At 37.8% G+C, this 21,425-nt stretch overlaps 2 protein-coding genes across 2 annotated transcripts; both read left to right on the forward strand.

The window, feature by feature from the left end:
* Positions 1 to 482: 482 nt before the first annotated feature.
* Positions 483 to 18,312, forward strand: golga1 (golgin A1). Its single transcript, XM_033972116.2, has 24 exons — positions 483 to 678; positions 1,410 to 1,713; positions 4,031 to 4,121; positions 5,180 to 5,254; positions 6,060 to 6,157; positions 6,239 to 6,271; positions 6,787 to 6,915; positions 7,162 to 7,331; positions 7,955 to 8,066; positions 8,748 to 8,831; positions 9,225 to 9,350; positions 11,075 to 11,170; positions 11,704 to 11,799; positions 12,170 to 12,265; positions 12,408 to 12,548; positions 12,854 to 12,928; positions 13,020 to 13,109; positions 13,458 to 13,560; positions 13,670 to 13,830; positions 14,493 to 14,654; positions 15,074 to 15,133; positions 15,726 to 15,950; positions 16,287 to 16,373; positions 16,738 to 18,312. Exons 2-24 carry the CDS (start codon positions 1,585 to 1,587, stop codon positions 16,816 to 16,818), a joined length of 2,520 nt encoding a protein of 839 aa, XP_033828007.1. The 5' UTR covers positions 483 to 678; positions 1,410 to 1,584; the 3' UTR covers positions 16,819 to 18,312.
* A 762-nt stretch (positions 18,313 to 19,074) lies between these two features.
* On the forward strand, positions 19,075 to 20,831 carry rpl35 (ribosomal protein L35). Its single transcript, XM_033973253.2, has 4 exons — positions 19,075 to 19,154; positions 19,606 to 19,742; positions 20,052 to 20,133; positions 20,638 to 20,831. The coding sequence occupies exons 1-4, from the start codon at positions 19,152 to 19,154 to the stop codon at positions 20,785 to 20,787; spliced, it is 372 nt and encodes a 123-aa protein (XP_033829144.1). The 5' UTR covers positions 19,075 to 19,151; the 3' UTR covers positions 20,788 to 20,831.
* The last annotated feature ends 594 nt before the right edge of the window (positions 20,832 to 21,425 follow it).

Genomic DNA, 21,425 nt, shown 5'->3' on the forward strand with positions numbered 1-21,425 from the left:
AAAGGAGAAGTTTTCCTACCCACAACATAATATATAAATGTATTAGGGCAGCAGAAAATAATGCGATCATATGTCAATCGCAGTTTGAGATAGCAGTTATCACAGCATTTAGATAAGACAGTATCCTCTTGGTGCGAAAACCCTTTATATAACCCAGATGACATGTATTACCAGACCCTTTTCATTTTTATATAATACACCTCTTGAGGGTGTACAAGAGGACGCTCGCTCTTTGTTCCTGCCCGTGAACTGCCCTCTTGCATTGTCATTGTTTTACAGACATGTTTTTGGCGGCACAGTGACAGGCGCTAGGGGCCAGGAGGTCCCGAGTTCGACTCGCGGGGCGGACGATATTTTTAACTTCAATATTTTAGGGGTATATAACCTGTGTATCCAGCAGAGGCGTACTTCCATGAGCAAAAGGCTTTCGTGGCTCCACTAAGCCTCTCCCCTTTTTTCTCATGCCCAATCTGTGCGGACGTGGCCCTGACGTACGTGGATCACGTGCTCGGCTGATTACGTGTAGCTCAGCAGCAGCAGGAGCAGCTAACAGCAGCTTGACACAAGTGGGTAGTTTATCGACTGTCACCACGACCACTCCACTTTAATTACACAGCGATAAACTGGATTGTTAAAACCTAAAAACGGGACGGACGAGTATTTATCTGCGGTTAAATGGTAAGACTAAAGCGATTGAGCGAGGAGCATAAAGCTAATGTTGCCCAGTGGTGATTGCAACGTTATTGGTCATTGTTGTGGCCAGAGGGGCTAAATGGCTCGTCAAGCCTATAGTGACTTTTCAACATTTATTACCAGTAAATACATTTCTACTTATAGTGTAATTATCATTAATGATCATTAACCCATGTACGTTTGTCTATTACAATCTCCAGTCTCAAAGTCGATCTAATAATCAGCCATATAATTCAAATGCCTTCACTTTCAGATGTTCATGTTTTATGTTACGTTATGTTACGTTTTATGTTACGTATCCACTTTTGGAAAACTCCCTCTGCGAGACACAGACAGATGTGGTTAGGTTCAGATGTATTCAGTGTGTTTATGTTGCACTTTTTCACCGAAGCAAGTTCCTAGTTTGTGAACTGTGTTCACAGACTATGGCAATAAAAGTCTTCTGATTCTGATTCTGATTTAGTAAAGTGAAACACGCTGAGCAAGTAAAGTAAAGCATTTTGTGAGTGTTTGTAATGTGATTATGGCTGATATATGCAAAATCAGTAAAAACTGAATCAGAGCACTTTTGCATTGTTGAGTGATGTTACTATGTCTGTAATAATAGAGTTTACAGGAGATCTAAATGAGCAAATTTGACAAAGGCATTCTCCTGTGTATCATACAACATAATGTTTGAATTTCTAATTTTTCTATAATTGCTATGTTTGTTGTAGTTTTAACAAGATGGATGCTGCACGACTGGTTCCATTGAAGCTACATTCTGGTATTCCTCACTTCTGCCTCGGTGCTTGGATGAAGGAGCAGTGAGGTCCATGAATCCTGTGAAAAAACAAACTCATCAAAAGCTGCACACGGCATTTACATTAGAGACACTGAAACTACGCAACGATGTTTGCTAAACTTAAGAAGAAGATCGCAGAGGAGGCAGCTACAGCCCCTCGGACTGGAGTTCGAATCCCGCGCACCATCAGCAAAGAGTCCATCACTTCTGTTGGTGCCGACTCTGGAGATGACTTTGTGAGTAACTGTATTATTATAACGTATCCACTCTGACTATATTCTTAAGAGGAGAGGAGGGTAAGTTTGTTATGGCCAAGTGCATACAACAGGTTTTTATGTTTACTTTGTGGGATAGTACCTGGTAGTTAGAATTCATAATATATTTACCACCTGTCAAACAGCAGTAGTAAGTAGTAGCAGTAGTCCTAAAAAGAAATCCCCTGTCCAAAAGGCAAAACCAATTTACACACATGGGACATATTTTACGGAAAGTTAACATTCTTCTGGATAGGAGATTACATGTCATCCAGACACTGCCCCTGGATTCTTTTCCACATTGGACCACTCCTGGACAAATGAGGGATTACACCGTATTGTATCCAGAAAATCCTGCAAATGCAATTTAGCTTGTAATTTTTTTTTAAATTTAATTTATTTTTTTTTTATGTCTTGCCCTCTTTTATGAGAGAGCATACAACTAATTACTCTTTACTACAGTAGCCCAATCTTGTTACATTTCTCAGTGCAGTCCATGTTATCCATCTTGCTCTCAGGCTATCCACATTTGACAATACCATCATTTTTCCTTTATTAACTATCGGTGTATACTGATACTTTTGACCTTTTTATGTGAATATTGAAGCTTGTTAGCTCCCCTCTGGCAACTCTCAGTGATGGCTTGAGTCCAGTTGCATTAGTACTCCCACCCATGTCCCGCCAACAGCCTTTTAGTGTGCCCCTGTCCATTGCAGTCATTCCCCAGGGACCATCCCCAATCTGCAGCATGGCCCTAGATACATCCATGATGGGTATCGTGTGTCCACTCATCGATCAGGTTCAGAGCATAATAAATTACTCTAGGAGAAGAAAATGAATGTGAACTCTCACCTGATAACCGCATGGTTGTGCAGAAGGGCTGACTATTGCAGTTGCATGGGTGATTTCAGTCTTAAAATAAAACAATGCTCCTGGATGTATTTACAATATTAACTATAAATTGATTAAAACTGGAGAAGACTGAAATAACTTGGAATTGGTCTTTAAGTCTTAAAAAACAAGCTTTTTTGATCAATTGTACCATTCCTTGTAGTATCTGCTTCCCCAAAAGGTGAAACTCTAAACCAAGGAGTTATTCTAAAAGGTTGAAAGAGAAAAAATGTAGGCGCACACAAATCTTTTTAATAAAGTAGATTATAATAAATTAACTGTATAGGACAGGTATGGACTTAATTTACAAATGCTCTGCCCATCCATAAAAGTGCCTTGTATTTTCACACATCACTCTTGTTGTATAGTTGCATAATGATTTTATGAATGGCCAATACAATGGCCAACTGGAGTTACCTTTCAGGCCCTTCAGGTCTGCAGTGTGGGTGTGACATGGCTTGTTTATACTGAGTAATTCCATAGCACACAGCATTCTAACTCAGCAATCACCCTAATATATAAGAAAAAACCTGTACCATCACAGTAATGGAATGTAAAAGTAATAGATCCAGTCCCTGTTGATTGGATAATTACTAAGCCATGCAATATGACCACCTTGATTTAAAACTGTGTTCATTTTAGGCTTGTCTTGATCTCATCCATTGTAAGACCCAAAGGAAATCCATATGTTAGCATATAGGAGCGAGCTATAGCACATTTGAATGGCTCTCAGGAAAAGCCACACTCCAGAGGCTCCTGTGTCTCAGTTGCATTTGTCTAAATAATTTAGCGAGTGTTGCCTCTCAGAGAATCGGTGGTGTCAGACAATATGCTTATATTGCTGCTGCCATATTGAAAATATTTAGTGCAACATTTGTACTAAGAGACTATTAGGCATCTAATTGTTAGACTTATTGGATTTGCATGTGGTAAATGATTTATCACAGCATTACCTTACAGCTTCAGTAGTTGCATACTTCCAAAAGAGCAGTAGGTGTTGTTTTTCTGCAGTGTGTTCAGCAAATTAGAGTCAAAATTGAGATTCAGTCATTTGTAATCGTCAGTGATCAACTTGATCAACATTTTTAAGACTGATGTATTTCTACAGAGATATATTGCAATAAACATTTGTGAAACTACTGTATGCCACTGACACAATAAGAATAATGCAGGATAATCCGACTATAACAAACAAATAGCAGAATTATAATTAGCCATAGAAGTTATTTATTCAACCCTCGCCAGCTCAAATGTAATTGTATTTCAGACAAAATAAGAAAATGTTCCCACTATTGCAATGAAAATTTACACACAGTAAATATTGCACCCCATGATACATTGTTTGTTAGAATCCAAAACTATGCCTCAAAGTATGAGTTCTTGAGCTATTATTTGTCATGTTTTTCAGGCGTCTGACAGCAGCAGCTCCAGAGACGATCTTCCTGCTCAGCTCCTTCGAAGAAACAACCAGATCCGGAGACTAGAGGCCAAGCTCTCAGGTACCAGTGTTTCAAGTGAATACAAAAGTCTTCTGGAGCTAAATTAACATGAGAAGCCTAATACCCTGAGCCAAAGTTGGTGAGTCATCTGAAATGGCTGTGTAATCCTTCAACATTAATTCACTGTCCACTGAGCAGAAGTAGGTTCTTGAAATGACATTGGCCACTCCATGAAATGTAGACGTTTCAAACCAGGAGATGGGAGTAAAGCCTGTTGGCCAAAAAAAGAAAACTTGTCCTTACTGTACACATTCTGAACATCCTAATTAATCACCCTGATGAGTTGTCAGGATAACGCTAACAGGTAGCATGTTAACTGCGCACTACCTGATTCCTGGACAATATAGTGCTTTATCATTTGATGCAATCAGTGCACAGTGGACTTATTTTGATCTCAACAGCTGCTTATACAATATGCATTTTATCAACAATTGTCTTGTCCCAGACATAGAGGGAAATGAAGTACAGGCTCTTTAATGAACATATTGAAAGTGAGGACTAATCCAAATGTGGCAGTTAAAAATATATTTATATTATATATAAATATATAAAATATATATTTATATTTTTTGTTACTAATGTATGCCTACAATCTGGATTTGACTTATGGGCTTTAGCTTGTTCTTATGTTTTTAAATGGAATTATAAGCAGCTTATCAATTACTTTGCATTAAAATATATACATTTGTTGCCTAAAATTTTATAATAAATATATTATTTTACCAATGTAAAAGAAACATTTGTGTTCTTGTACATGGCTTCAGTGTCTTTTGTAGATATTTATCATTTATGTTTTATTCCAAACAGGTTGTAGAATAACACTTTGTCTCTTTTCAATTCTTTGGTCCTTTTTGAACAATATGGTTTCTTTTCAAAAAAATGTTGTGATTTTCATGCTTTAGATTGAACAGGTTAAATTCATTATTAGTTTGGTTTGAACCTTTTCATTATTTCTCACCCATATTTTCCCTTTTGTTTTCTCCCTGTCCTCCGTCCTCCTCGTGGTGGTTCCTCTCGTTTCTGTCTGTGCCCATACCTCCATCCCACCCCGACACTAGACTACGCTGAGCAGCTGAGACTTTTGCAGAAGACCAAGGACAAGCTTGAAATTGCATTAGAAAAGCACCAGGATTGTACGTACCCCTCCTCGCTTCCTTTCTGCTGCTCAGTTTTGCTTGTCTCCTTTAAGAATAATAATTTTTGCGTCAAAGACTTGGGATTTCACCATATAGAAGAATTGCAGGCATTTCCACTTCATTTCCTACTTCTTTGATCAAAGTGTTTCTGTCCATTGTAGAGCTTATTTTGGCCAAAGATCTGCTATCTACTACAGCACTGTGATTTGTGAACTTTGTTTACCAAAAGCTAGCCATACCAAATACAGCTCTTTTATGATGATACAAGCAGCAAAAAGTGTTACATTACTATATATATATATATATATATATATATATATATATTTTTTTTTTTTTTTTTTCATCTTGTTATTAGACTATACAGTATAGGAAAAACTAATCATGTTGGATGTTTTTCATAAAAAGCAAGACTTTTCATATGAAAAACCTGAAAACCAAGCTAAAAAATAAAATCTTGAATTTGACAGTGGCTATGTAGCAGAATGTTGACTATTGGCTGTGTCCTTGTGATGAATGACGCGTTATATGCTTTTGTCAATATGTTTTTTTAGCCTCCTTTTTCCTTGTATTTTGTTGCCCCAAGTTTATTTTTTTAGCATAGTATTTGAGCACGCACAATTTGAGTCCATGTCTTGCTACTTTGCTTTTAGGCTGCTTATATTTTTGAACTTATGACTTGTCTTAATTTTTACAGCAACTAACAGGCTGAAACTGCATAATTATACTTATATGTTTAACACATTTTACCCTGTTTTGTCACATCTCCCTCTCATGTTGGTCTCTCCCTCCTCTGTCACTTCAGTTTCAATCAAGAAAATGCAGGACCAGAATGAGTCCCATGTCGCCAGTACAGCCAAAATGGCCGAAGGCATGGCTCTGGCTCTGGAGAAAAAGGACCAGGTAAAAACACTTTTATACAAAAAAAGTTACTCAGTAAAGTTGTTGGATATGCGTAAATATTTATTCTTTTCTTTTTGGCAGGAATGGATGGAGAAGCTAGAGGTGGTAGAAAAGGTATCAGCAGTACATAAACCTTACTTAGTTGTCGTAGAACATCTTCCAGTAGGTTGCATTCACATTTAATTTATAACTCCATGGTTATGATCCACAAATGTTGTGCATATTGTTAGGAATTTGCTTCACAATCATCCCATATAGATCTAATAGAATCCTTTCAACTCAACAACAGTCACAATTAAGGGTTTGAATAATGTCACCACTTACAAAAACTTTTGTAAAAACATAAATTTTGTTTATTTGTGCTTTGTGTCAGTTTATGCTTCATGTTGATAGGCCCAGTAATTAGAGATATTGACCATAAACCAAATCAACACATCTGCAATGTAAAAATAAATTCTAGCTTTGAAACTGAGCTGGAGGACAGGTCAGAAATCTAACTGAGCAGTCAAGAATTTTGCAGTCTACATGAATGCAATCTACTCAAGATTTAAGAATAAAAATGCATATTCGAAATTATAAATAATAAAAAACAAAACTTTGTTTGAAAAAATCTATGTCTTTTTCCCCAGGAGAAGGCGGCTCTCTCGGCTCGGCTGGATGACATGATGGAGCAAAGTCTGGCTCTGTTTCAGAAACGAGACGATCATGACGAACTGGAGGGATTCCAGCAGCAGGAGCTCGCCAAAGTCAAACACATGGTACATGATGATATTTTTAAAAAGTCAAGAAGGTTTATGGTGTATTATGCATTGTAATTGTAGAAAATCATGCAATAAGCAATACACATTTTGCAACATAATGACTGGGATTTGAAAGCTTGGATCCGATGACTACTTAAAAAAAAATCTAACTTCTAATCTAACTTGCTAAATGTTTAAAGGTTCTGACAGAAAACCTATTTAACAATATCTGTATCTGTAAATGCAACATATTTTGTCCCATAGCTGTTGAGGAAAGAGGAGCAGTTGGGCCAGCGGGAGCGAGAGCTGCAGCAAAAAGAGTCTGAAGTTCAGTCCATGAAACGAGGTCTGAGTGAGGCCCGGAGCAAACTGCTCAAACTGGAGGAGGAGCATAACCAGAGCTGCCAACTCAACGCAGAGCTAGAGATAGAGAGGTCAGTGGACACAGAAAACCCGCTTTTGTGCTAATAATTACTGCTTTTCAATTATACTATTTGGAGTTTTGTGATTGGTGGTGCTGTTGTCTGGCACCCGCTTCTTTTCATGGAGATGTTATTGTTTGGCCTGGAATGTTCCACTGTATAGCATTAAACTTATCTATTTTGGATGTATAGCAGTATGAAGGTTTTTGCTGCTCAGAAACAGCAAAGCAGTCTTGGTGTCAGTGGGATTGCCTCTCCACAGAGCTGACCTCCAATTTGACCTGGTGGCATCACCTGCTTGTCTTCATAAAGATTAATAAGTTTAAAGCCATATTATGAATCATTCTAAGTAATACAAAAACATTTTCTTGAAGACCATTAGGACCCTCCACCAGAAAAGCTACATGGTGTCCCTCTAAGGCAGGAAAGGCCACACTCTAATTAGTCTACTAGGAAAAAATTTGATATTTAAATTGGTTTTGTATGAAAATGTAAAAATTTCTATTGATAAGTTGTTTAAATTAAATTGAAGGTGTTTTCCTCATAATAATAATAATTAGGTACCTGTCCTTGTTGATGAGCTGGTACTTTTCCTGAGTTTTACCATTTTGTGTTAACCTTTCTATCTGTTGCAGAGAAGAACTGCTGTTGTTTAGAGAAGAATCTGACAAAAAGATCCTGGACTTAGAGACTCGATGTGAAGAGCTACAGGCAGTAATCAAGCAGGTGTCAGAGGACTTTCAACAGGTTAGGCCAGAATTATTGTATAGTCTTATTTCTTTTTTAAAAATGTATATAATGTTTGTTTTTATATTTTCATTGTGGTACACTTTGTAAGGTCATTTTCACACATGTTAGTGCGTTCTCTGGAGCTAGATTTAGTTCTATTTCCTTTACTTTTTGGGTTGGTCTTGTTTACATGCACCACGCATTCATCCCAAACACACACCCTAAGTCACGTGTGAGGCCATCAGCTGATCGATAAACTTACACGCTCGCCTCCTCTATACGCGGTGTTTTTTCTTTCACGTGTGACTAAATATACAATGAGGACTATGCACAATGGTGACAACAGAGAAAATAACACACAGATAGTCCCAGGTTCACTTGCGCAGACAGAGATGGGAGAAGACTTGCCGCTGATATTAAGTTGATCCAAATCACCTCGTCAGATGAACGTGTCAAACTACAGCTCTGCAGCGCCCATTCATACAAATATACGTGATCAGCACTGTACCCAATTCCAAGTACCATGGACTGCATACGTCTGCCTTGAAACTCACTCTCGGGCTGGCAGTTTACTGTGGTCACGTACACAGCAGCCCAAGGGCACCACTCTCGGAGCAAATGCTCTTTTACATCGACCTAACTAGTGACAGTGTGAGAACAACCTAAATGGCTTTGTTGCTAAAATGTGTGGTTTTTCAGTCCCAGAATATGGTGACATCATTAGAAAAGTCTTTACATGAACTCCAGACTGAACATGATGCTGTGAGGCTGCAACAACAAAAGGTGAGTCTCCTGGAACACTGAAGATTCCTATGTTTAGTAAACATTACACTCATAGCTTTCAAAGTAAATATTCTGTCCCCCAATTAATACTGTGTAGCACTTTTACTACTGCTGTTACTACTATTTATACTAACTCTTTTATTGTTTACACCCATAGTAACTCAGTAACTAATTTAGGTCATTTTACAGTAATTTCACATGTGTCTGATACTACCTCAACCACTACATTTAAAGTTTTAATACATTTCCATAAGTGGACATATTATCATATTAACATTATAGGCATATAAGTATGAAGATATTATTTTTGTTAGCATTGTCCACCACTATTGGCATATAATAACTTTTAAAAATTAAGATAATAACCATCAAATGTAAATGGTTTGTCTACAGGCAGCTGTAACAAAGGAGGATAAGGAACGTACGTTGTCAGAGCTACAAAAGAAAGTGACGTCTTTAGAAAGAAGACTTCAAGGAAACCTGAGCCAGGATGAGCACTTGCAGGAGCTACTGCAGGAGGTCAGTACAAAGCTTTATTTTCATTATTCACACACTTTAATAGCTCTAGTTAAATGCTTCCATTTTGTACAAGTAGAGATTCATCGAACCTCCACCTTAACATGGTGGAGGGGTTTGAGCGCGGGAATGGTCCTAGCAGCTATGTTGTCGGGGACTTCATGCCACTGGCAGGCATAGTAAACAGATTCTAGGGGGCAGACTAAGAGCGGTTCAGAGGCCCGGGTGCTCATCACTCACTGTTATGTCAGCCTATGGGCCAAACAGCAGTGCAGAGTTACCCAGGCTTGGAGTCCCTGGGAGAGTACTACATAGTGCACCGACCATGGATTTCGTTGTTCTACGGTTGACTTCAGCACCCACGTGGGCAACGACAGTGACACCTGGAGAGGGATGATTGGGACAAATGGCCTCCATGATCTGAATCTGAGCGGTGTTCTGTTATTGGACTTCTGTTCTAGTCACAGTTTATCCATAATGAGCACAGTGTTCAAGTACAAGGGTGTCCATCAGTGCACGTGGCACCAGGACACTCTAGGCTGGAGGTCAATGATTGACTTTGTTGTCATCTGACCTTCGGCTGCGTGTCTTGGACACTTTGGTGAAGAGAGGGGCAGAGCTGTCAAGTGATCGCAACTTGGTGGTGCGTTGGATTTGCTAGTGGAGGAGGAAGATGGACAGACCTAGCAGACCCATGCGAATCGTGAAGGGCTGTTGGGAACATCTGGCAGAGCCCTCTGTCAGCAGGGTCTTCAACTCACACCTCATCCTCCTTCTCCCACATCCTGTAGGAGGCTGGGGACATGGAGTTCGAGTGGACCACATTCTCCGCCTCTATTGTCAATGCAGCCGGTCACAGTTTTAGTCATTAGGTCTGTGGTTCTTGTCACGGTGACACCCCAGGAACCCAGTGGTGGACACTGGTAGTAAGCGATACCGTCAGGCTGAAGGAGTCTTGTTGACGAGTGAGGGAAGGATGGAGCATGAGATTGACAGGCGAATCAGTTCCACGTCTCCACCTGACTGTTGTGGCAAAGAAGGAGTTAAGCCAAAAGTCAAAGCTCTCAATTTACCGGCCAGTCTATGTTCCTGCCCTTACCTATGGTCATGAGCTTTGAATAATGACCGAAAGGACAACATCGGGGATTAAACCGGATGAAATGAGTTTCTTCTCTTGGGTGGCTGGGCGCTCCCTTAGAAACAGGGTGAGGAGCTCATTCACATGGAGAAGCTACTGCTCTTCCATGTCGAGAGGAGCCAGCTGAGGTGGCTTGGGCATCTGTTCTGGATGCCTTCTGGACGCCTTCTAGACGCCTCCCTGGGGAGGTGTTCTGGGCATGACCCACCGGGAGGAGGCCCAGATGAAGACCCAGAACACACTGGAAGGACTATGTCTCTCGGCTGGCTTGGGAATATCTTACACTGCTGATCCGAGGACCCAGACCCGGATAAGCAGAAGGAAATGGATGGATGATATTAGAGGTTCCCTTTTTACAACTCATTCCACAGCTACAAATCTTAAAGTTTTATTGAAACTGAAGGAAAAACTATTTTGTTATGAAAATGGAAAAATACTATACTAAATACTACAGCTACAAGAAAGATGTAGTATGTAGTAAGATGGCCATCAAATAAAATATATAATTTGACTTTCTGCTCAGATACTTGTACAATTTATTGACTTGTCTAAATATTAAATGTTGTTTTGTTTTGTTTTTTTTCCCCAGAAATCAAGTTTGGAGGAATCACTGGAAGAGACAAGAGCAGCGTTACTAACTGCTAGAACCAACCACACAGACACAGTGAGCTCTCTGGAGGCCCAGGTAAACCATTGTTTAGTAAACATTGGGCTATGGAATGTTTTGTGGACCTGATGGAGGCAGGCTAATCATTCTTATTATGAATCTGCTCTGATATTGGTATTGCGATTGTGATTAGGTTTGTGGTATATATTGTGACATTGTAAACAACATTTGAAAAGACTGAAATGTGAACTGAAAAATGAATACAAGTTAACGTGTTTGTAAAGGTGTAAACTACAGTTACAACAAGATTTTTCTGTGAGGATATTTTGTTTTTTTACAAGGAATTCTATTATCTAAATAAATACAGCCTCTGCGATTTTATAATTGCAACTCAAATCGCAACTAGAATTCGCTTACAATGATCTGTGCAGCCCGACTTGTTACTAATGTGGATTTTCTGTTTGGCTGCTGTTTGTTATGAACACACCACCATAGGCCAAACATACTAGATGCGGGAAAATTAGTCCTGCTCTCATTTAAGAGACTGACAGCATCACAGTCTAGTATTTAAAAGAAAAAAAAAAAAAAAAACAGTTCTATGTGCATTTCAGGTGTCGAGAATGAGCAGCACCATCAGTGAGCTGCAGACTCTGCTCCGACACAAAGAGGACTCCTCCAGGGCGTACAGAGAAAGGACTGACGCACAGGTAAAATTGCACACACAACATAAGTGACAGAATATATTAAGAGCATGTGTCAGAGAGGCGGGATTGGGCCTGACAAGCTATCTACTCTGGGTTTACTAATTATGTAATGAGTTTTATTTACTGTTCACTCACCACACCTCACATAGGCTGCAAGATTTATCGCAAATAGGATGGTTGCATTTATTGGCCTTTTCCATATAAAACCTGTTAGCCATGTAGTTTGGACTTCTGCAGTTATATTCTGAAATGCGTAATATTCAGGTTAGCAGTTCATATATGATACCTAACATACTGATTATTACATACTATATATTCACCTTGGCATTGTGAAGTTTTTCTTACCTAATCATTTATTGTTATTTTGTTTCAGATTTCAAGTCTTGAGCAGCAGTTGTCAGAAAGTAATGAGAGGTTAAAGAGTGCACAGCAACAAATCAATGAAAAAGAGCAGTGCACAGAGAAACTGGTGAGTGTGTGATAAATACTGACAAAATCCTTTTAGTCAGTGAATTCTGATAATGTGAATTTCAAAGTGAATTTTCAAATTCACGTTGAGGGTGAATTTTTCATCTTGCCAAATGAAGATGACGTTGCGTTTTGTGTTGCAGAGAGGAGAGTGGGGGGCAGAGAGAGCCTTTTTGGAGCAGCAGCTGAGCTTGTTGGATCAGCAAAGTCAGGACAAATCCAGACAACTTGAGGAAAATGTCAGTACTATAAAGATGGACAACCAGAGACTGCAGGACTCGCTGGTACGCTCTCAACATAATGATAGAGACAAGAACTGTTTTTAGTCTAGATAGTAATAATGCTATTTAAAGGGCCCATATTATACTATTTTCTGTTCTGTTATAATGTTGTTCCCTCATCAAAAAGATACTTGTTATGTTTTATTTCATTCACACGTTTAACACACAAACCCTGCATATTTATAAGGGTTCTTCTCTCAAACTAAAATACTCTGTTCCATCTTGTGATGCAATGTTGGATATCATTGATGACAGTAAATGAACATTATATATAATAATAATAATATTGTGTTCCTTCTGTTTAATAGGCTGATCTGGAGAAGAGAAAGCATGAGAGTGAATGCACTTTGAGACAAGCATCAGAGGAGCTTGAAAAGTGCAAGGTCTGAACAAAATTAGTCAATATTTTTATTTATTTATTTTCAAAACAGACTTTTAAAAATAATCTCTTTTTTGTTTGGTTTTCCCATTCAGGCCGACCTGACCAGCCAACATAAAATTTGCACAGAAATCACAAAGGCTCTGGAGGACACGAGACGACAGAAAGAAGAACTACAGACACGGGTCAGTGGGAGAGATGATCATCAACAAAAAAAAAACTATTTATTTTTGGGTTTTTTTTATTCTTTAAAGCCCACCACGTAACATTTCAAACAAAAGATAGTCTGAACTAAAGGCATTAACTTGGTGGTGGTGTTTTTATGCACTAAAGACCTTGAAAACTATGCACCTTCACTCTGAAAGGGCTTGTCTCTCCACAGACTGTCCATGGAGATTTTTTTTTTTAAATTTACTTCATTTATTCTGTGTCTCTTGACCTCATCAATATGGTTTTCATGAAATACAGCCTAAATAGTGTTTTCGGCTTAGAAAGAAACATTATAGGTGCATTACATGTTTTTCCTGTTGTAGGTTGCTGAGTTGACATCTTCTTTAGTCACCAATCAACATGAAGTAGCTACTTTGACTGACAAACTACATCAGAAAGAAGAACATACTAAAAAGCTTCAGAACGGTAAACATTTAAGTCCTGAATTTACTGTCATAAATGTAATAAAAAGGTTTACAATTTTAGATTAGAATTTCACATAATAAAAAATGTGTGTCCTTGTGTTTTGGTGCAGAGGTACAGAATGGACAGGAGTCTCTACAGCGGCTCAGAGAAGAGTCAGAGCGACACAGAACTGAGTGTCAACAAAATCAAGAGGAAAAAGAAAATGAGCTGAAGGGTCTGAGGGAGGAGCTGCTCAGTCAGACTCAACAGTTAGACAGTTGCCAGGCCCGGGTAAGAACAAACATTTTATAATACAGTGTTGAAAGATGGAAAGATGGAACCAAGACATTGTTAGAATGATACTGTAGCTTCCAATTACTATGAATCAAGGTACAGAAGATGTAAATAAATACATCAAAAAACAATAACTTTGGTTTACTTTTGATTGATCGACTGTAAATATGTATTTTATTCTAATGATATTAACCAAATTTATTAAGTCAGGTACCCTAGGTTAAAACTGAGGTAAAGTGTTTTATATATTGTAAACATGATGGTAAATAGTGCCAGGATTGACTGTGTTTTGGTGGTGCACCCTTTCTTCTCTTCTTCATCTGAAATAAGCTGCTGCAAGGCAGTGTTCTGCAGAATAAATCATGCATGGGAATATTTAAAGGGGTTGTGAGAGCTATAGACTAGTTAGATTTAAAAGCCTATATACATCCTCCTTTTACAGTTTGAAAAGTGGATAATGCAGCTTTAAATAAATGTTTTTGTTTTTTGATGGTTGGGTATAGTAGTACCAATATGGTTCTGTATTCATAACACAATTGTTACCTTTCATATCCTTTTTTTTTTTTTTCTTCATTTGATTAAACAACCTCAACATGTACCAACATGAACCCCCCATGTGCCTTGATAGAGGTAACATAATGTCTTGTGTTTGTGCCCAGATCTCTTACCTGGAGGTGGAGGTAGAGACTCTGACAGAGCAGCAGCAGCAGCACCTGGAGCTTTGCGAGGAGGAACAGAATGGCTCGGTTACAGTCGATGACCTCGATCACATCCAGAAGCTCAACAGAGACCTGGAGCAGCAACTCGGAGAGAAAAACCGGGTCAGCCCCAGTTTGATGGTGTTATTATCAATGGCATTTTGAGAGTGCTTGCACTCAAAATCAGATTATTATCAGATTGTTTTACTTATAAGACTATCAAAATGACATGTAAATAGCATATATATATATATATATATATATATATATATATATATATATATATATATATATATATATATATATATGTGTGTGTATATATATGTATATATATATATGTATGTATATATATGTATGTATATATATGTATATGTATGTATATGTATGTATATGTATGTATATGTATGTATATGTATGACTTTTTTCCATTCAAAAGATTGTTATTGCAACTATCAGAATATTTCATTATTCTGAAACCCATAGATATATTATTTTCCTTTTATTAACAAAACTATAATGTAAATTTGGGTGTTTTTCTACAGACAATAAAGCAGTTACAACAAAGGCTAGCGGAGCTAAAGAGGACTCTGCAGAAAGAACTGGTGAGATGTTGCCCAACTTTTTTTTTTTTTTATATTTGATTTATTTCAAACTTCACAATAACATTTTGTGAATAGTAAAGTTTGAGTTATAGTCATTGCAAAATGTTGAAAAAAACAACAACAAAAAAACAAAAAACATTGAAAGTATAATTACCCCTACATCTTGCTAAACATGTAAAACTGTCTACAACTAGCTACCAACTTTCTCAAGTAAAGAACTGCTATTTACAGACTTACTATAACGCATCATAATTTGGCTATTTTAGTACTGACAATAGAGTATCTTAAATGATTCACTAGTTGTAAATGAGTTATATAAAGCGTTTCCACCTTTCCTTTCACATTCCCTCATAATGTTTAAAAGTTCATTTCAAATAAAGACAATTGTTTTTTTTTTATCCTTCTTTGGATAATTTTGTGTTTAGGGGAAATGATGTAATCCATTTTTAGACCTTGTTTAGCCCTAGATTACTCAGAAATACAAATCTTTTCTTCAGTAGTACTTGGTGTGAAAAGTTTGAGAGACTCTAGTTTAAGGGATCAATTTCAAACTTCTGTCTTCTTTAAATACAAACTTATTTCCACCATATAGAAACTAAAACCTGAAGGAGATGCTGAAGTGAAGGAGAAGACAGCAGAGACTCGGGCAGACAAACCAGAGAGGATCAGTCCAGACCCCCCTCCCACATCCGTCCTCAGCCCCCCCACCTTCAACACCACAGTCACCAACACATCCGACCTAAACGACTCACGAGAGATCAACTTTGAATATCTCAAACACGTGGTCCTAAAGTTCATGTCCTGTAAAGAAGCAGAGGTAAGTGTCACTGAAGACCTGGAGGAGATATTTTTAGTCTAAAAGATTTAATATTTTGTTTCAAACTGTTATGCACTTTCGTCCTAATTTTTCATCATTCTTAAACCGAGGGATATGTTTGTTTTTTTTGTTGTTTTTTTATACATTTCTTGATTACAGAATTTGGACCTGTGTTTTATGTTTTATTAAGTATCATTAATGGGGTAATTTTAATAATGAGGTCGTGTTTTAGTATTTGCTGTAAGAACATACAGTGAACATAAGTGATGGACAAAACACATTAATTTTGAGTTTAAAATTTAACTTGTGTACTGTTCTTACGTCTGTGTGTTGCAGGCCTTCCACTTAATCCGAGCGGTGTCAGTGCTGCTGAATTTCACACGTGAAGAGGAAGATTTGTTAAAGCAGACTTTAGAATACAAGGTATTAGCAGCAGTATTTGTGCTGTGTAGACTGATAGGTTTTGTAATTGAAAAAAAGGGAAAAACATAATTTTTTATATCCATTGCTGTATAACAGGATTGAGTGTCTTTCACAGATAAGACTCCTAACCCTTTACGCTTCTTGCATCACGGTCCTTTTACCACTGGATTTGTTGACAATCTCAACCTTACGTTTCTACTCCAGACAAGAGAAAATTTCAATTGCAAAAGATATTATTTTAACAATTTAAAATGTCATCCCTTTATTATAGTTCTAGCAGTGTTAAAATCACTGGTGGGGTCTTAGTGGAAAACTAAATTCATCTTATTTGTTTCCTAACTTGCTTGTTTTTCTTTCCCATCAGATGTCCTGGTTCGGATCCAAGCCTTCTCCTAAAGGTATCGTTCGACCTTCGATCTCAGGCAGCTCGACGCACTGGAGCTGATGGAGCAGAGACACTGGAGTGGACTGTAGCTTTATTTAAGCATTTACTGCCTCCATGCTCTGCTCCTACATCTACTGATGAGATTCAAGGGCTGTATGGATTCTGTAGGCTTTTCCTAATCCTAATTCAGATGATGTTTTAATTGTCTGGTGAGGGTTTTCTAGTGAAACCTGCAACTATGTATGATTGACTTCATCTTAAATGCCTCGACATCATGGCCTCTGTGTTTTAATCAAATTTCAAATGTAAGAATATCGTCTTGAAATGACAATGATATGCTGCTCCACACTCCATTTTCCTTCTGCTTTATCCAGGCCGGGTCGCGGAGGCAACTAGCAATTAACAATTTAATTTTAATAAGAAAATGGCAAGGACTATGGTTAGTGATGGACTTTCTCAATTGGAAACAAATTGAATGCTAGTTTTAAGAGTATGAACTAGAAACTAGCCTTGTTTAAAGCTGTTATAGGGCAAAAGGGGGTGAAGTAGCAGAGTGGTTAGCGCCCTTCCCTCTAAGCAAAATGATTGTATGTTTAATTCTCAGGCCGGCAGGCTACCACCTCAGTGAAGTTTGCATGTCCTCTTTTTGTGGTTACGGACTATTTTTGCCACTTTCCTAAAACGTGCATGTATAAGCAAATTGGTTAATTGAAATTGCCCATAGTATGAAACGATACCTCCTATCAAGAATAAGCTGAAGAAAATTGCCAATTGGTGCATGTACCAAGAAGCAAAAATGGTTTGCTGCAATATGGTTGTTTTAACATTAACCTACATATGCACACTGTTCTTCTTGTAGGCCATTTTAAACACAAATCTGGATGAAGGCAACATTGTGAGTAAAAAGTGAATGCTTTGTAAATGACTTTGGGAACTACCTTATTCTTTAAATGTACATTCCATGTTTATATTTAAATTGTACATACTGTATGCATTGAGAGCTTTATAAATATGTGGAGGATGTAACAGATTTTTGGACATATCATAATGAAAACCCTTCACTTTTCCACATAATTAAATTGCAGTGGGTTCAGAAGTCATTTTATTTTATTTTTCACTTTGCGTGTGTCCGCAGTTTTTGATCATTTTAAAGGTTATCAAAACAGTGGACATATTTCTATATTTTTTGCTCCCATTCTTTAAAATTTTAATTATAATTTGTAATCTTTTTTCCCAGTCTTTTTAAAATCATTTTTTCCTCAAATTATTTTTTGGGTCAGTTCTAAAGCTTAAGTTTAAATTTCTGGTAGGGCACATACATTTTTTTTCTCTCTGTGAATATTCTTTTTCTGTGAATTTTCCTTGCATCATAAGGATCTCTATAACAGTCTCTTTCCAAAAAAAGGCAAAACCTGCCTTCAATCAAACAGAAATGTATTGGGAAGATTTTAAAACACTACTATTATATAATATACTAACTTTGTGATTTATAACAGCAATTGTTTATACTGTCTCTGTGAGAATTAAGTAAACAATGCACTTTTTAAGCAGAAATTTTTCTGTTGTCTTATTTCATGAAACATTGTACAATCACTATCTAATCTGGCGTATTAATGATTTCAAAATGCTTCTGTACAGTAACGTAATTTCCCCAGTCAACAGAAAGGAAACTCCATTCTTTTTCATATATTATAATAACATTTTGACATTTATTGTCTCCAGTGCTACAAAATGCAAACGTATTGTCACAGCACTAGGGTGACTACCTCAAATGGAAAAATAAAAGAGGGACATGTTTAATAATGTGGTGGGACATGGAAGGAAGGGCAGGCTCATAGATAATAACTGCAATAACACCACATTATTTTTTGTTTTTATCAATCATAATGCACAGGCAGAGATTAGAGTAGCAACAGGTGCCAACCTTCCGACTCTGAATGCCAGTACATACAAAAGGTGTTGATTTCTTTGCAAGAAAAAAAAAAAAAAACAACGGGTATTGTTTCCTATATGAATTTAACATTTGACTTAATTCATGTTGCATCAATGAAAAAGTGGATCATACAGTCTAATGTCTGGAGAATAGGGAATGACGAACAGGGTCTAAAAGGTTGTGCTGGATTTGTCGCTCTTATGGAAAGAAAAAGCACCAGCAAAAGGTTTAGCAGTCAAAACTTTATTTGTTTCAACTGGTTTTGCTTCAAGCATGCAGTTTTATTTAAAGTCGTGTTATTTTGCTTTCATTTTAGCTCTCTATCACGCCTTTATCCGCCAGTGGCGCTCTGTGCCATTAAACCTGCTGTAACTGGACCGTAGAAGAAGTGCTCTTCCGGAAGCTTCTTGCTCAGAGCACGCGGTGCGTCCGGCCTTTCCGCGAGAGCAGCGACACGAAGATGGTGAGGAGCGCACGGCTGCACATGAAAATGTGACATTTATGGCCTTTATGACCGGCTTAAGACGCAGATCTTGTTTAATATGCACATATAAGATATTCAGTCTCAAGTCGTTGTTTGTTTCGATTAGTAAAATATGACGTGAAGTTATAAAAATGAGTATTGTTGCGACCCGTCAAAGTGCTAGCTGCTAAGTGCAGTGGCTAACTGTATTCTTAAGTGTATGGCTGTCCCACAGAAGAAATTGGGCAGCTCAGATTTATAGCATTTGAAATTAAATATCTTTTCAATAATTCAATACATATAACGTGTCATTCGATTGTCTAAATGTGATTATTCTGTACCACGCTGTGTTTATCATGGCTGCCATTATTAGCATACGCGCTGTTTGTAGACGTACGCCGTAGCAAATGACCTGGCAAAATGTCCATAACCGATTTGTGTCTTGTTTCAGGCCAAGATCAAGGCTAGAGATTTGCGGGGCAAGAAAAAGGAGGAGCTGCTCAAACAGCTGGACGACCTGAAGAATGAACTGTCCCAGCTCCGTGTGGCTAAAGTGACCGGAGGAGCCGCTTCAAAGCTCTCAAAGATGTGAGTCCAAGACAAGTTAGGGCTAAGTACACAAGGCTCGGGTGCTTCAACACATCTAAATAGTTTGTTTAGATGCACGGATTTTATTTGTGGTAAAGACATAGCTGGGATTTGGTGTCCATTTTGAATTGTGCAGGTGGCTAATTGCCAGAAGGTCTATAAAATTACTTGTTTAGTGGGATGTTCTAATGACTAGTCATCTTGATTTTAATTACACTTCAAAGAAAAAAAAAATCATGTTTATTACTAAGATTATTCTTTAACTTGTGTATTAATTTGTGCCCCTAAATTTCAACTTTTTTTCTCCAGTCGTGTCGTCCGCAAATCCATCGCCAGAGTCTTGACTGTAATCAACCAGACACAGAAAGAGAATCTGAGGAAGTTCTACAAGGTGAGCCCTCTGAATGAATACTTATACCAGTAATTAACTGGTTCTTGTGTGCACTCAACACTGCTTGTGGTTCTCTTGTCGGGGATGATATCTGTGTGGCAGATGTTTTGCTGACGCTTTCACAATGCTTACCAAAAGACTGAGACTTGATGACCTCAGTGCTGCCATGTTTACTGACTGCTCTGTATAATACTGGGCTTTAACACATTTGATTGCGCGTGTGAATTCATTTACCCTTTGGGAAGTGTTTGAAGCATGGAAATACTGCATGTGAGAATTTAAGAAGCAACTTGCATGTTTTTCAAAATTTCAGATAAAGCCATAAAAATGCCCTTGCAGTCACAGTAAACATAGCTGGCATCATAGTGCTGTGTGCTTCTAATTCAACTAAATTGGTTTGGATTTAACAATTTGGTCTGTTTGGCATTAAAGTAGTAGTTTTGTGGCTTTTACCTGTCAAAATAATACAAATTCATGACTGACCCTTTTGAACAATGTTTTCAGGGCAAGAAATACAAGCCCCTGGACCTGAGGCCGAAGAAGACCAGAGCGCTCCGTCGCCGCCTCAACAAACACGAGGAGAGTCTGCGCACCAAGAAGCAGCAGAGGAAGGACCTCCTCTACTCCATCCGCAAATTTGCAGTCAAAGCTTGAGGCTTTTTGTTATGTTCAAATAAAATATTTGTGGAAAAGTTAAAGTTGATTTTTGCTTTCATTCCAATGTGTTACATAATCTGGTCTCTATACAGCTCTGGTTTACAAACATGTTTGCATAGAATTTTGACATTTGTACTAGAGTGCAACCCATGTAGACACACTGGTGAAGCAGTTAAAACAATATTAAAACATAAAACGACCCAATAAACTTACTGGGTCACTTGCTTGCACTGTAGCACTGAATACAGTGCACTTGGATTGTTTACCTCCAAATCTCAATTGTTTTGACATTAGAGTAACTGAAAATTCATTGAGTTATAGCAGAATCCTGAGCGGAGAAGGTGCTGTAGTTTTGAAGAATAACTTGTTAGACCTTATTTTCGCTAAAGCTGGGAAGGAAAAAGAATGGATAAAACAAAGTTGAAAACATAAAGTGCCCTTGAGTAATCCCCAAGGCAACATATAACCAAAAGAAACTGTTTTGTTATGAACAGTGAATTCCATTACAACTTTTTTTTTTTCAGAGATCTCAGAAAATGTTCTACTAATGTAAATGTATTACTAAACATGTCTGCTGCTAAACAAGAGCAACTGTATATTAAGCAACTACGCCATCTGCAGGACAAAATAAGAAG

This window comes from Periophthalmus magnuspinnatus, chromosome 9, assembly GCF_009829125.3.
Source record: "Periophthalmus magnuspinnatus isolate fPerMag1 chromosome 9, fPerMag1.2.pri, whole genome shotgun sequence".
NCBI lineage: Eukaryota > Metazoa > Chordata > Actinopteri > Gobiiformes > Gobiidae > Periophthalmus > Periophthalmus magnuspinnatus.

Excerpts from the sequence above, each read along its gene's own strand:
- golga1 (XM_033972116.2), top strand. The coding sequence starts at position 1,585 with ATGTTTGCTAAACTTAAGAAGAAGATCGCAGAGGAGGCAGCTACAGCC. Across the intron at positions 13,110-13,457 it reads AAGAAGAACTACAGACACGG|GTTGCTGAGTTGACATCTTC; the intron begins GTCAGTGGGAGA and ends TTCCTGTTGTAG. Across the intron at positions 13,831-14,492 it reads TAGACAGTTGCCAGGCCCGG|ATCTCTTACCTGGAGGTGGA; the intron begins GTAAGAACAAAC and ends GTTTGTGCCCAG.
- rpl35 (XM_033973253.2), top strand. Across the intron at positions 19,743-20,051 it reads GCTTCAAAGCTCTCAAAGAT|TCGTGTCGTCCGCAAATCCA; the intron begins GTGAGTCCAAGA and ends TTTTTTCTCCAG. Across the intron at positions 20,134-20,637 it reads ATCTGAGGAAGTTCTACAAG|GGCAAGAAATACAAGCCCCT; the intron begins GTGAGCCCTCTG and ends CAATGTTTTCAG.